At 34.2% G+C, this 14810-nt stretch overlaps 1 protein-coding gene across 2 annotated transcripts; it reads left to right on the top strand.

Annotated features, from left to right (window-relative positions):
• LOC18046467 (protein PAT1 homolog) lies at positions 1 to 5957 on the top strand. Of its 2 annotated transcripts, none has more exons than XM_024188122.1 (5): positions 1 to 358; positions 473 to 615; positions 1294 to 1350; positions 2020 to 2083; positions 3218 to 5957. In XM_024188122.1, the coding sequence occupies exons 1-5, from the start codon at positions 295 to 297 to the stop codon at positions 5263 to 5265; spliced, it is 2376 nt and encodes a 791-aa protein (XP_024043890.1). In that variant the 5' UTR covers positions 1 to 294; the 3' UTR covers positions 5266 to 5957. The 2 variants fall into 2 exon arrangements, with proteins under 2 accessions (XP_024043890.1, XP_006441043.1); XM_006440980.2 differs by having other exon boundaries at positions 470 to 615.
• The last annotated feature ends 8853 nt before the right edge of the window (positions 5958 to 14810 follow it).

Below are 14810 nucleotides of genomic sequence, written 5' to 3'. Positions count from 1 at the left end.
ATTATGTAGTTATAAGAAAATTAATTAATAACGTCAAAAGCACACAAATGAGACGACACTGTGCACAATTAACTGTACAGATCTTCTTCTTCGTCGACGTTTTAAAAACCCTATACATCAGATTTTTGACTCCTCAGGGTTTTTAGTACTCACTAGTTAAGAATTTAGTTTTAGATTCAGATTTTAGCTTTTTTCTTTTTTGTTTCTTTAGATTTGGCTTTGATATAGCTGTGTTGTTTTTCTTGCGTTCTGTTTTGTTGAGGGCTAAAAGTGTAAATTATAGGTAAATTAGATATGGAAGGGTTTGATAGTGGGGGAAGTATTGGAAAAGCCCCTCAATTTGGTGGAAATTCTACAGGTTCGGTTCGTTTTCACTTGCTCAGCTTTTGCAGATTTTTTTTGTTTTTTTGGTTATGCAGTTATTATAAATCTGGTGTTTTTTTTTTCCCCTTGGAATTTTGTGATGCAGAAGATACAGTATTTGATGCATCGCAATATGCATTTTTTGGTAAAGATGTAGTCGAGGAAGTTGAATTGGGTGGATTAGAGGATGAAGAAGATAATTTGCCGGCACCCGCCTATGATGAAGAGGAGTTTCTCTTTGATAAAGAAGAGGTTTATTGTTTTTCTGGATTGCTTTGTTAAATTTTTACTGTAATGATTGCTTTGTTAGGATCCCATATGAACAGATTTTTTTAATTGTTAGTAACTTTTCTGCTTTTTAAGTGGATGTTGTTATGTTTGGGTAATAGCATTTAACTTAAATTTTGCCGGTCTTTTTGAAAATGAAGATAGAATGTAACAGTGTTCTCTGTGTTTTCTGCTCACGTGGCTTATAATTGCTGCTTAATGGTTTATTAGTGATTAGTCTTTAAGGTCGTGTTGATTTATGTTGTTATTCACTTATTTGGTTGAATGCTCTTTGAAGTAGTTTTTAGGATTTTCATATGCCTTTTGAAGCTCATGCATGGAACAGTTTGTGATGCGGAGCACAATTGCTATTGGGGTTACGTTGTATCATGAAGTTAATGAGTTCCCATATATTATTATTGCTTATAATAGACAAGCTGCGGTTGGATGAGGTTTCCATAAATGGTAAAGGATGTTTTATTTACTCGTTTGTGCGCAAATCGACAATCAGACCTTTTTTTCTCTCTCTCTCTCTCTGAGTTGCTCACCTGTATGGCTAGTCGAATACTTCCAAATATGGTTTCGAACTTTAAGTTAAATTGAAAACATTCGACTGCTGAAGTTTGAACCAAGACAACCAACTTTTCTTTATATTAATTGCAGGGTGAAGTTTTAAGATCACTATCCGATATTGACGATCTTGCCAGTACATTCTCAAAGGTTAGTCTACTATGCATGAAGTACAATTATTTTAGTTGATTGTAGCAAAAGCTTTGTATCTTTATTTATTTTTGGGTCACACCTATGTTGCAAAGGGTGTTAATTGCAACGCCCTCAAGTTTTTGTTATTGAGTCACAAGTCTTCTGTACTTAATAATAAGTTTTTCGTTACTGGTAGTGACCTGTTTGTTATATTAGCAAACTTATTTCTTAACTTAAAACGTGTTTATGAAAATTTGTAGCAAATAACGTAAAATATATTTCCAGTGAAATAATTGTTTCTAAGAATGGAAAACGGGTGAGCGTTGCAAGTAACACCTTTTGCAACATGGCATTATTCTCAAATTTATTACTTGAAACTAGTAATCTTGGTTCTTTCTAATCTGGCCTTGTAGCAGGATGTGAAGTCTCAAAACTAACCAAAGCTTAGTTAGTGGCTCTCTTCTTATTTGTTTCTTTCTATTCACTGAGTGCTCATGTATATTGTAAAAAATTCTGCTTTTATTATGTATATTATATATTACATCAGAGAATTAAACAATTGTTGAAATCAGCATCTTTATCTCCTTTTTATGCATTTGTTTCACATATTTTCTTTTAGGAGTGGAGTTGGAAAAAACTTTTTTTCCCCCTTGTCTTTTATGGTCTATGTTTCTTTGTTTGCTGCAGTTGAACACAGATGTTAGTGGACCAAGAGGTGCTGGGATAATTGGTGATTGGGGATCCAGAGAAAGTGAGTACAACTGGATGTTTTACGTAAATTTTTTTGCAATCTGAACTGGTTTTTAACCCAATCAATTTATATGAACTTTAATATTCTTGTTGCCTCTTTTATTTTCAATTTCTCTAGTGTTTATTTGTTGGTATAACCAAGAATTCAACATTAATAATAATGAAAACTTCTCTCTTTTATTTCTGAAAAATTTGATGTGGTCTTGGGATTGCGTATGATTTCATCAAATTTGAGGCTGGTTTTTTAACCAATGAGATTTTTAAGTATTTACCTTATGAGATTGGTTTTGCTAGCCTATGAGATTTTTAAGCTTTTAGGCAACCAACGAACTAGGACTTACCTGATGGTTTTTCAATTACAACACTTCAATTTTCTGTTCGGGCTATAACAGATGCTGGTTTCTGCTAATTTAATGATGACTTAATAAGCAAAGTGATTGGCATCATCTAATAAGTGGCTATATATCTTCATGTGTAAATATCTGGGTGCTGTTTCAAAATGATTCTCTTTGATCATTTCTATGAGGGACCGAAGAAAATGTAACCGAGAAACAATTTACGTGATCAATTGAGTGTAATGTTTGACCTTTATGAACTTTTAAACAATTTTGGGTTCTATTTGATATATTGAGAAGATTTAAAAAATTATCTAGTTCAACAGGTCATTGCGTTTTGTGGAGAAGCTTGGCTCTATAGTGATATCTTCGGCTGCTTGTGCCCAAATTTTAAAATGTTTCCTGGTCAAAATTTGATAAGTACATAGACTTGGCCGCATTTAAAATCCACAGTTGGTTTCCTTCTTTGTTGGTACTCTATTAATTTGTAAATATTGGCAACCTTGCTGTTGTTTAGGTTAAAAGAAACAAAATTTCATGTGCCTGGTAGTGTAGCAATTGTATGTGGTTTGGCTTGGAATTTTTAACTATAGCAATCTCTTCTCCCTTCACCAGTGTTCATATCCTTCCCTATTATTTTCAGTTGGCTATCTTAACATATTAGTTTTTGTATTGTAAATGTCTGGGCTGAATATAATCTGTTTCTTGTTCAAGTGACAATATCTTTGTTCCCATTGTAAATGAGCGTTTCTTATATTTGGCACAATCTGTAAGTTCTAGTTGTAACGTGGTTCTTTCAGGTTCATCTGCTGCTGAATGGGTCCAAGGAGATGATTATCGTAATTTGTTGGAGCAGCAGATGCTCGACACTGAAGGCATTCCAGAGGGGAAACGGTGGTCATCACAACCATATTCTTTTCCTCACATCACTGAATCAAGGCCTCTGAGCAGAACGTCTTCATACCCTGAACAGCAACAGCAGCTTCTGTATAGAACGTCTTCATATCCTGAGCAGCAACAGCAGCTGCAACACCACCACCATCATTTCTCCAGCGAACCAATTCTTGTGCCCAAGTCGTCTTTCACTTCGTATCCTCCCCCAGGTGGTAGATCTCAGCAGGCTTCTCCAAATCAACATTCCGGCCACCTGAATGTTCCATATGTTGCCGGTGGATCCCAATTGTCATCTTCACCAAACCTCTCTCCATTCTCTAACTCTCAGCTGCAAATGGCTGGGTTACATCATGGGACACAGTATGGTGGAAAGTTGCCTCAGTTTGCTCCTGGTCTATCCATTAATAGCCGTCCAGCTAACCAGTGGGCAAACCAGACTGGCTTATATGCTAGAGACCATTCTGGTCTTGTGAACAATATGCTGCAACAACAGCTATCTCATCAAAATGGGTTAATGCCTCCCCAAGTAATGCAGCAATTACAGGCACAGCAGCACAGGCTGCAGCATCCTGTTCAACCATCATTTGGCCATTTACCAGCGATGCAATCTGAAGTATTTAATTCCCATCTTTCTTCTTCTCCATCCATGATGAACAACTTTGAGGCAGTGTTTGGCCTGGTTGACTCAAGAGATCTAAGACCGAAATCAGCTCAGAGAAGAAATGGTGGGTGGCCACAGTTTAGATCGAAATATATGATGGTGGATGAAATTGAGGGTATTCTTAGAATTCAGCTTGCAGCAACACACAGTAATGACCCATACATTGATGATTATTACCACCAGGCCTGTCTGGCCAAAAAATATGCTAGTGCAAAGCTTAAACATCATTTCTGCCCAACACACTTGAGGGATCTTCCTCCACGAGCACGTGCAAACACTGAGCCACATGCTTTTCTCCAGGTTGATGCTCTTGGGAGGGTTCCATTCTCTTCAATTCGTAGGCCTCGCCCTCTTCTTGAAGTTGATCCTCCAAATTCACAGAGTTCTGGAAACACGGAGCAGAAAATTACTGAGAAGCCCCTGGAGGAGGAACCAATGCTTGCAGCTCGAGTGACAATTGAAGATGGTATTTGCCTTCTCCTTGATGTAGATGATATTGATCGTTTTCTACAGTTCAATCAGACCCCAGATGGTGGAAACCAGTTGAGACGGAGGCGGCAAGTCCTGCTGGAAGGGTTGGCAGCCTCACTTCAATTGCTTGACCCATATCGCAATAATGGCCACACAGCTGGGCATCCTCCCAGGGATGATCTTGTGTTCTTACGAATAGTCTCTCTGCCCAAGGGCCGAAAACTCCTGGCAAGGTACCTTCAGCTTCTCTATCCAGGTGGTGAGCTCATGAGTGTAGTCTGCATGGCCATTTTTCGTCATTTAAGGGTTTTATTTGGAACTCTGCCCCCTGACTCGGGTGCAGTTGATACTACAAATAACCTAATGAGGGTTGTTATATCATGTGTTCATGGATTGGATCTTCCTGCACTTAGTGCCTGCCTTCGAGCAGTGGTTTATTCCCCAGAGCAGCCCCCACTTCGTTCTCTTGGAAGTGCGGCCGGGGATGGGGTTACCCATATCTTAATGTCAGTACTTGAGAGGGCAGCTAAACTTTTGAAAGATCCCCTTGCAGCTGGCAATTATGATAATAGTCGCTCAGATTGGCAGGTCATATTTAATGAATTCTTTAACCTTCTCTGGAAGTATTCAGTAAGCAAATTTGAAAGTGTCATGCAGTCCCTACGAGTGCAAGTACCATCTGATGTTATTGATGCAGGGGAAGTTGCCAGAGCTATTAAGAGGGAAGTGCCAGTTGAACTCTTAGAGGCAACTGCCCCTCTCACTACAGATCACCAGAAGCAGTTGTTATATGAGTTTTCTCAGAGGTCCTTGAAACCTTGATGTAGTTGGATTTAGCAGTCATTTTCTAAGCAACAGTAGAGCATAGACTCATTGCTGAGTTTAACTTAATGTGAATGAGAATCAGTAGGGGGCCTCTGAGACTAAATTTTAAAAAGACAAGGAATGTGCAACCTGATTTGACCTCTAGACAATTAGGCATCTGTTCTAGATTCATGCTTTGCAACTCTGGGCGACGAAATGAAGCAGTAAGCTAAGGTGAAGCTTCCTTGGAAACTATCATATGGTCAATTGACTGCAAAAACTTTCAGATTTACATTTTTGTTTGTTTTTAGTTAATTCTATGTTGCTGTTTGGGCAAAAGTATGAGCAGATCTATGTGTATTATGTTTGAACTCAGCTGGGATTTATTTCTGTTTTGGTTCGTCCGTCTACCTTTTGCATGGGATTTTATTTCAATGCTTTGCTGTGGAGTTCTTGATACAGAGATTTAGTGGGTTAGTTTGTACAGGGTTAAGTGCAGAAGACTTTCCCGCGCTCCTGTTCTATTATTTTCCAAGGAGCTGGGATTGATATTATGTTGTCTCTGTATTTGAAGTAGGCGTCAGGCCATTCTGCCCAATCTTAAATGGCAATAAAGCCAAGCAGATGTTGGTTGTAGTGTTTTCAAACAGATAATCAAGTTGCTTTTTGAACTATGAACCAAGTTTATCATGTTACAGTGGGTTGTTATAGCTGGTCTTTGTTTAAAACTATTATCTTGTAGATTATGAAGGAAATTTTCAGGCTTCAAATAATTGTTCTTTTTATGTTTCGAAATAGGGTATGGGTTCAGTGACTTCAGTCATTATTTTTGGTTCATGCAAGCAGAATGTTATGCTCATGTTCATTTGGGTTGTTTCATTGTTCGTTTATTTGTTTAGTTTAGTTTAATTTTTTTTGTTTTGTTTTTTTTTTTCCCCAATTCAAATTTGAATCTGGAGGTTGATATAAGTTAAAAAATTATTTGAATTTTATCCTCCCTATTTTTAAGAGAAATAGGGAAAAAAGGGCATCTGAAGAAGCATGGTAGCTCTCCATTCAAAATGGTAGTCCCCGGGGGCCAATATTTTGCCATTCAAATATTTTACAAACTAATCATAAATAAATTAAATGTGTTTTAATCGATTAAATAATTTTTTGTTGTAGAAGTTAGCGATACAGCTTATAGCCTACGGTCATGTTTGGGAGCAAGACAAAGTGTGAGATTGGACTAATTTTTTAGATAAAATATCTAATTTCATGTTTGGCAAACTCACTCAAATTAGATTAAGTGGATTAAATTTTTTTTTAGAGATTAAATTTAAATTTATTCCTAAAATTGATGGATTAGTTATCCTGATTTTCACATGGGTTTAAGGAGAATCAGACTAAGGTGGCGTTTGTTTTTTAATTTAATGACTTAAAGTGACTTAACTTAATTAATTAAGTTAATTAGAAGTGTTTGTTTTTATAACTTAATGAGACTTTTTAAATAATTTTGACTTAATAAAATAAGCCAATTTTTTTAGCTTTTTACTTAATGGAGAAATCTGATTTAAGTCAATTACTTACTAATGTAAAAAAATATTCTTGTTTTAAATTTATTTTTCATGTCTATCTCAAAACTCACCCATAGACATTTACCCCACATAAAAATATCATTGTTTTTTCTTTTTTATATTATATACGATAAAATTTAAAATTTATGGTATTTTATATATTAAAATTCTAAAATAATTATGTATTCACTTGAATATAGTTTTACTTATAAATGTTAAAATATTGTGGTATTTAATATATTATTTATTTGACATTCAAATTTAATAAGGATACAAATGTAAACTTACATATTTTCAGTTTTTTCAATTGAAAAAAAAAACTTAATACTTATTTTTTGAGATTCAGACAAAAAAATAAATATATTATTCAGATTCGGACATTTAGATCTATTCAGAATTCAGACTAATTCATATCTATTTAGATTTCAGACAAAAAAACAAACGCCACCTAAGTATGTTTGTCCTTTTATAATTTCTTTTTATTTGTTATTTATTTTTTATTTACGTCCTTTTACAATTTCTTTTTATTTGTTATTTATTTTTTATTTACGTATTCTTATTAATTAATTAATTTATTTTTATTCCTGATTCCATAAAAATTAAGTAATTTATTTTTTATTTTACCTATGAAATCTTCTTTCATTTATTTATTTGTATTAATGTTTAATATTAAAATAATTAATTAATAGTATATTATATGTATTAACAAAATTATTGTTAAGAAACATCCCATTTATCATTTGAATATTATGTTAAGCATTAAACATTTGATAAATAATTAATTATATATATAATTGTTTTAATAATATTTTATTTAATAGGAAAAATATACATCATATATAAAAACATATAATTTAAATAAATTTAATTGTTCAAATTAACTATTATTTAACTTTACTTATATTTAATTTAATATCGTCTAATTCGATATTAATTCTATATCGTACCAAACATAGGGCATCACTATATATAATATAGTCTAATCCAATCTAACCTAATTCAATCTCATTCTTATAATCAATCCAATTTAATCATGTGTGCCAAACGTAGCCTAAGGGACACGGGTTTTGATAATGTGGCAAAAGTTGCATTAAAGGTTTTAATTAATGTTGTGCAATGTCTTTCAGTTTCAGAGTTTATTTCAATCATTGTTGGGCCCAAGCAGAACATACTCTTATGGCATATTTGGTCTGCAGAAATATAAGGAGAGAAGAGAAAAGAACGAGAGGGGAAAGAAATAAGAGTAGGAATATAAATTTGATGTTCAATCAAATAGTGAAAATGAGATTGACCCCCTTTTCACTCTTTTTTTTTTTTTTTGAAAAGTTCACTCATTTTCTCCCCCTCTCTTTCCTTTGTATTCCTATCTTCTCCTACCATTTCTTTCCACCAAACATGGGCTTAGGGTGTATTTGGAATATGCCATTACATGGTATTAAAATACTATTCAAATTAATTTATTACAAAGGATGTGCTTGGCAAAATTTGGGAGTTCATTATGATGCATTATAATGCACTGCAATGCGTCATTCAGGTGCATTATACAAAGTTACAAACCTGAGAGAATCTCGAATTTGTGTAATGTATTTTTTGCCTTTGAATTGAGTCAAAAGTGAATGCCTCAAAGTTTTAATTATTATTTATTTTTATTAAATAAATAAAAATAACTAAGAATGGGACTTTTTGGGATTTTGGATAAAAAAGGTGTTATACCAGGCTTGTTGGTAATCTTAGTAGGAATAAGTCCGACAATGAGGTAAACGTGTTTGAAAATTTAAAGGGAAAGTTTTAAAATTATGGAGTAGGTCACCCCATTGGTTTGGGCTCAAAACTTTTAAAATAGTAGCCGTGGAATAGGCTGGTTGTGAATGTGATTCACTGAGAAAGAAATGTTTGAACTTAACTGAATCAGTGATTTCTAAAATGCTTTGATAGTAGGACTGGGGTTTTATTAAATCTCATGGTTTAAAAAACCAGCCCTTAGGGAAAAACTTTGAAATTGCTTGGAAAGGATCAGTATGGTAAAATCCATCTTCTAAAGAGAGAATATTTTGAAAATGGGTTTTATCAAACTAATCGGAGGTTTTCTTTGAAGGTGATGGTTGGGAAAGCACAATTTGGGAAGAAGAGCTTTCACTAGAGACAATCACATTTTGAGAAGAGGGTTTTGAGATTTCTTTGGAGATAGGGTTTTCTTTTTCTTCTTTCGAGAAAATCTGGCTTTGGGAAAGGTTTTTTAAGGAGAGCATAAGCTCAGGGGACTTTGTAATGGAACTCATCCATTGTTTTACTTGGTCATCAGAAGAAGTGGTTTTGTAATGGGCACCATGTTCTTCAACCATTTATATCCAAGATTTAATAGGCATGGCTGAGGAAAGTAATTTGTCTTTAGAAGGGGTAGCTTGGGGTTCTTTAGAGGTTGCTCTAGATTCAGAATCTTTAAGAACAGCTTTACCTTTGTCTTTCTTCTTTGGCGGCATTATCTGTTTTGAAGAAATTCCCGAGTTAGAAAATCAGGAATAAAATTTGTATCACCTTTAATATATTCAATATCAAAATCAAAAACGCTTAAAATAGCTTGCCATCGTGCAAAAATCTGTTTTGATGCAGTATTTTGAACATCTTTTTCCAAAACATGTTTTGCAGCTTTGCAATCAATTCTAAGTAAAAATTTTTGATTTAATAAATCACTTTGAAATTTTGTAATGCATAAAACAATGGAAATGATTTCTTTTTTGATAGTAGAATAATTTTTCTGGCAATCATTCCAATGTGCAGAAACATATTGTACTATCTGTTCTTTATCATTTTCTTTTTGCTTTAATATGCCTCCATAACCTAAATCAGATGCATCAGTTTCAACAATTTTAGGTAATGTAGGATTAGCAAGATATAAACATGGGATGCTTTTCACAAAATTCTTTATAAGCTTTACGACCTTGGTATGTTCATCTGTCCAAGGAACATTTCTTTAATCTATCATGCAAGGGTTTAGACATCCTATTAATATTAGGACAGAAATCAAGAACATAATTTAAACTTCCAAGAAATCTTTGTAATTGGGTTTTGTCAAGAATTTTATCAGGAAATTTATCAGCAAACAAAAGAGATCTCTCGATCGGAGTGATTGTTCCTTTAGAAATATGATGACCAAGGAATCTGACTTTTGTTTGAAATAAAGAAACTTTAGAACTGAAAATTGCCAATCCAGCCTTTCTGGTGGCAAAATAAAAAGTCTTTAAATGTTTGAAATGTTGATCGATAGAATTTGAAAATATCAATACATCGTCAATGTAAACAATGCAAAAATCAGAATAAGGATTATAAATATCATTCATAATTCTTTGAAATTCTGAGGGAGCATTCTTTAAATCAAAGGGCATAACAGTCCACTCATACTGTCCAAATGGAACAGTAAAAGCAGTTTTGTAACGGTCATTAGGATGAATTTGAATTTGCCAAAAACCTGATTTCATGTCGAATTTTGAAAAAATAAGAGCAGAACAAAGTTTTTGGAGTAAATCCTTTTTATTAGGTATTGGATACCTAATCCATTTTAGAGCGTTATTAAGAGGTTTGTAGTTTATAACTAATCTAGGAGTGCCTCTTTCAATTTCAGAATTTTTATTAACATAAAAAGCGGCACAAGACCATGGGGACCTTGACTTAACAATGAGTCCTTTTGACTCTAAATCTTTGATTTCATTTTTGCGATGTTGTTCCAATTCCATGTTCATCTGGATTGGACGTGCTTTAGTGGGGATCTGTCTTTCATTAAAAGAAGTTTCATAAGGTAGATCTACCATGTGTTGTTTTCTGTCCCAAAAAGCAAAAGGTGGATCAGCACAAATTTCTTTTTCAATGAGAGTTTTGAAATCAGAAATCTTTCTTTTAATGAAATCACTTTGTAATTGGCTTTCAATTCTTTGTAAGTTTAAATCTTTTTGTAAAAACATTAGATCACACTGTTTTGATTTAAGTAGGTTATTTATTCTGTTTTGATAAACAGAACAAGCTTTAACAATATTCAAATTCCTTGTTTTAGGTTTTTCAATAAAATGGAAAATAAGTTTCTTGTTTTTTGCTTTGAAGGATATACTATCATAATTGACAGTATATGGAGTTATAAGATTTATAAAAGGAGTTCCCAAAATGATGGCATGATGAATATCATTTGTGAGGACAAAAGAAGTTTTAAAATCAAAACCATTATTATGGATTGAGGCTTCAACCTTGGAACTGACATTCAGTTTTGAATTATTAGCGGCAGAAAGTCTTTCTTTTGTTTTTTCATGAAATCTTTTGGGGACGATGTCTTCTCTAATGCAATTTAAATCGGCGCCAGTATCAAAAAGGGCAATGGCGTCTAGGGATGGCAAATTGCGGGCTTGGGCCGGGCTTTTCAAAGCCCAGGCCCAAGCCCACATTAGTTAAACGATGTCCAGGCCCTTCAAAAGCCCGTCCAACTTGGACGGGCCGAACTCGGGCCGGGCCTAGGCGGGCCTGGGCCGGGCTTAGATGGGCCTGGGCCGGGCTCGGGCTTTTTAAATTAATTATAAAATATTTTTTTAACTAAGAAAAATATTTAAATTAAAGATAATAATATAATATATAAATAGAATAATAGTCAAATACATTAAATATTAGCAATACAACCTAATAAAATAACAAATACTAATATAAAAAATTAAACTAATTTAATATTTTGATTTTTTTCTTTTTTATTTAAATTAAATTTATTTTTTATTCATAAATTTAGAAAGCCCGGGCCAAGTCCGGGCTTTTTTGTTAGGCCCTTGTCCATGCCCAACATATGCGGGCTTTATAATTTTTAGGCCCATATCCAGGCCCACCCCCTGTGGGCCGGGCTTTAGGCCCGCGAGCCTGGGCTGGGCTTGGCCGGGCCTGGGCCCGGGCTTTTTTGCCACCCCTAATGGCGTCCATTGCAAAATCATCAGAAAAGATTAAAGTGACTTTAATCAAATACTTTCTTGTGGTGATTTGCTTTAAAACAAATAGAAAATCATTGGGTACTGACTCAATGTTTTCTACTTTAATATCATCACCATCATCAGGATTAAATTCATTGTCTGAATTATCCTGTAATTGTTTTTGTAAAAGAAGTTGGATAATATCAGAATCACTTTTTTGTTTTTCTTTTAGATCTCTGATTTCACATTTGATTTCTTTTATCTCTTTCTGAAGATCTTGGATATTAGGAACCGTCTTCTTTGTTTTCTTTTTATCCAAAATTTGAGTAAGATCATAAGAATTCTTTTTAACAATTGGGACTTTAGAAGTCTCGGCTTTATTAAAATCCAAAGTTTTCAAAAGTTTATCAAGATATTCTTTTTGAAGATTTGGATCAGAAATATGCTTTACAAGTTCAAGAAAAGTTTCTTGGTCTTTAGTCAAAACATTGATTTTCTTTAAATATGAATCAGATTCAGATTCACTACTGCTAGAAACAGAGTCATCTGAGTCAAAAAACTCATCAACTTGATATGGATCACTGTCTCCCGACATGGAAGATTCGGAATCAGAAGATTCGACAAAAAGGGGGGCTAATTTGGAAAGGATCTCTTCATCGAGGTCAAGTTCATGAAGCTTTTTGTTCATCCTGCAATAATTTGCAGTATGACCTTTCATGCCACATTTATGACATATAGCTTCTTTGTAATTGAAAGGGGTCTTTGGTTTGGCTCTAAACTCTTTTCTTTTAGAGAATTTGGGTTTCTTATAAGGCCTCGAAGGTTTCTTATAAGGAAGTTCTCTAAAATTACGAAAGGGTTTCCTAAAATTTTTTGATTTGTAATGTTTCCTGCGGGGTTTAGTAGAACACTCGCCATTACAATCTTTGGAGATAGAAGTTTTAAAGGGGTCATAATTGAATTGTTTACAGAAACCGCCTAATTCTTGTTTAGACTTCTTAAGCTCCCATTTAAGTCGTTTCTGTAATTTCAAATCTTGACAAATCTTTAATCCTTCTTTATTGACAAAACTGACGAGTTCACCATAGGTGAGTTCATCATAAGGAATACGGTTATCATAAAGGGCTTTAATGGAATTTCTTACCTTTTCACCTAGAAGAGTAGGTAATCCAGCGAGAAATTTTTCTTTCCAAGTTATATGATTTGCATCATCCCTTAGAAATAGTATGGTAAAAAATGAGGTTTTGTAACTTTGAAATTCACTAAGTTTCCTACATCTTAGATTATGTAGTAACTCAGCGTTTTTATCACGAAGGTGTGAAGGGTCACCAATGAAATGAAGGGAAATGGTTAAAATAAGAGTAGCAACAGCATCCTGAATTGGATTGTTGAACTCATCAAAAATAAGGACTCCATTTTCATCGACTTGAATGGAATTTAGAATGTCTAATTGTTGCTGATTAGTGAGAAGATGATCCCACCAACCTTTTAATTGACCAGTAAAACCGGCAATGAGGATTTCTGATATAGCACGATCAGAAGTTCCTGCTTGGGTTTTATAGGCATTGGCTACCATTGTCATTTGTTGCAACAATCCTATGATATTGTATTCGGACATGCCGTCAATATTCCACTCATAGACTGAAGATGCATTATATCGGGATTGATTTAATGCACTTGGTCTATTATCTATTGCTAGATCCGGTGGAGTCTTGACAATGGGAAGGGCTAATTCCCAATGAATTTTGTTGGCTTTAGGAGTAGAAGGTTCTTCTTTGAAGGCTTCTATATCAGAAGAGGCTATAGACATTTGGTCATGTTCTAATACTCCAATCTTGCTAGATTGAGGAGTATCAGGGGCTATCTGAACTTTGCTAGATGAGGAAGAAGCAGCTTCTATCCTATCTAATTGTTCTCTAATGGCTTTAGCAAAATCTGATTTTGACTCTTGAACAAGCTTTTGGCTAGTTTTTGAAACCTGAAAGGGTTTGAAAATAGGTTCCTTAAGCTTTTTGTCAGAATCTGATTTTGTTGGAATAGGAGAAATTGATGGAACAGTAATGGTTGACTTCTGGATTTGGTTTTCTATCCTAGTCAACTGCTTTCCGATTGTATTTAAGTTAGTATTACAGAAATTATTCTGTTGGATAATACTACTTAAATTTGCCTCAGAATCATTTGGTTTTGGAATTTTGTAAGGTGAAGCTCAAATTTGGACAGGAGGTTCACCGTGATCAACGGTTACACTCCGAAGAGGTGGGTGTTCAGACTCTATAGTTCTATCACTATCAAGAAGTTTCCATTCAGGAACTTTCTTCCTAATAGTAATAGGATTTGACTCTTTAAAAGGATAAGAGATGTTGTTATCAGAAGAATATATCTCAAACCAATCAAAAAACAATATATGAATTTTATGAAAATTCACAAATTCATAGTAAGTTTGTTGGATTTCTTTTCTTTGGTTTAAAAAGTGTTTGAAAAACTAAAATCTTTTTTCTTTGTTTAGATCAGAATAAAAATCATTATGCAGAGAAGTTTTATCTAATTCAAATTCTTTTTCAATGACATTAATGACATTTTCTGTAACAGCAGAAAACGTAGGGGAAGTTGGAGGAGAAGGTTTCTTCTCTTCCTGACTTTGTACATGTTGATTACTAGTGTAGATCGGATGAGGAACACTAGTGGTGTAATCAACTAATCGAATGGAGGTACTAGGTATGTCTGAAGTAGAAAACCTAGGTTGACTTTTTATGGACTGAAAAGGGAGATTTATAACAGAGGGTATTTTTGTAAATTTCATTTCTAATGAAGGAATGCTTGAGCACGACGCTTTATCAGAAAATCTGGATGAGGTAGATCTCCTGAATGATAGTTTCACTTTACCATCGGAATACTGAGTCACATTTTGCAACTCTGTATTGGGCTCAAGTTGTTTCGGAATCGCTGGTGGAGTGGCTCCTTCAAGGATCCATTCCTCTAGAAGATTGACATCCTTCCATTGGATTGGTTTAGGAATGACCGTGTCTGCAAGTCGAAAAGAAATGAGACCATTCTCTTGCAAACTGATTGTCCAAAG

Source organism: Citrus clementina, unplaced genomic scaffold, assembly GCF_000493195.1.
Source record: "Citrus clementina cultivar Clemenules unplaced genomic scaffold, Citrus_clementina_v1.0 scaffold_3, whole genome shotgun sequence".
Taxonomy (NCBI): domain Eukaryota; kingdom Viridiplantae; phylum Streptophyta; class Magnoliopsida; order Sapindales; family Rutaceae; genus Citrus; species Citrus x clementina.
The sequence above is the reverse complement of the archived record's forward strand: the minus strand, read 5'-3'. Positions and strand labels throughout refer to the sequence as shown.

What these genes read in the sequence shown, in the direction of transcription:
- LOC18046467 (XM_006440980.2), top strand. Translation starts at nt 295, where the DNA reads ATGGAAGGGTTTGATAGTGGGGGAAGTATTGGAAAAGCCCCTCAATTT. An exon ending in ATTTGGTGGAAATTCTACAG is followed by an intron (nt 359 to 469) that starts GTTCGGTTCGTT and finishes TTTGTGATGCAG; the next exon opens with AAGATACAGTATTTGATGCA. An exon ending in TTCTCTTTGATAAAGAAGAG is followed by an intron (nt 616 to 1,293) that starts GTTTATTGTTTT and finishes TATTAATTGCAG; the next exon opens with GGTGAAGTTTTAAGATCACT.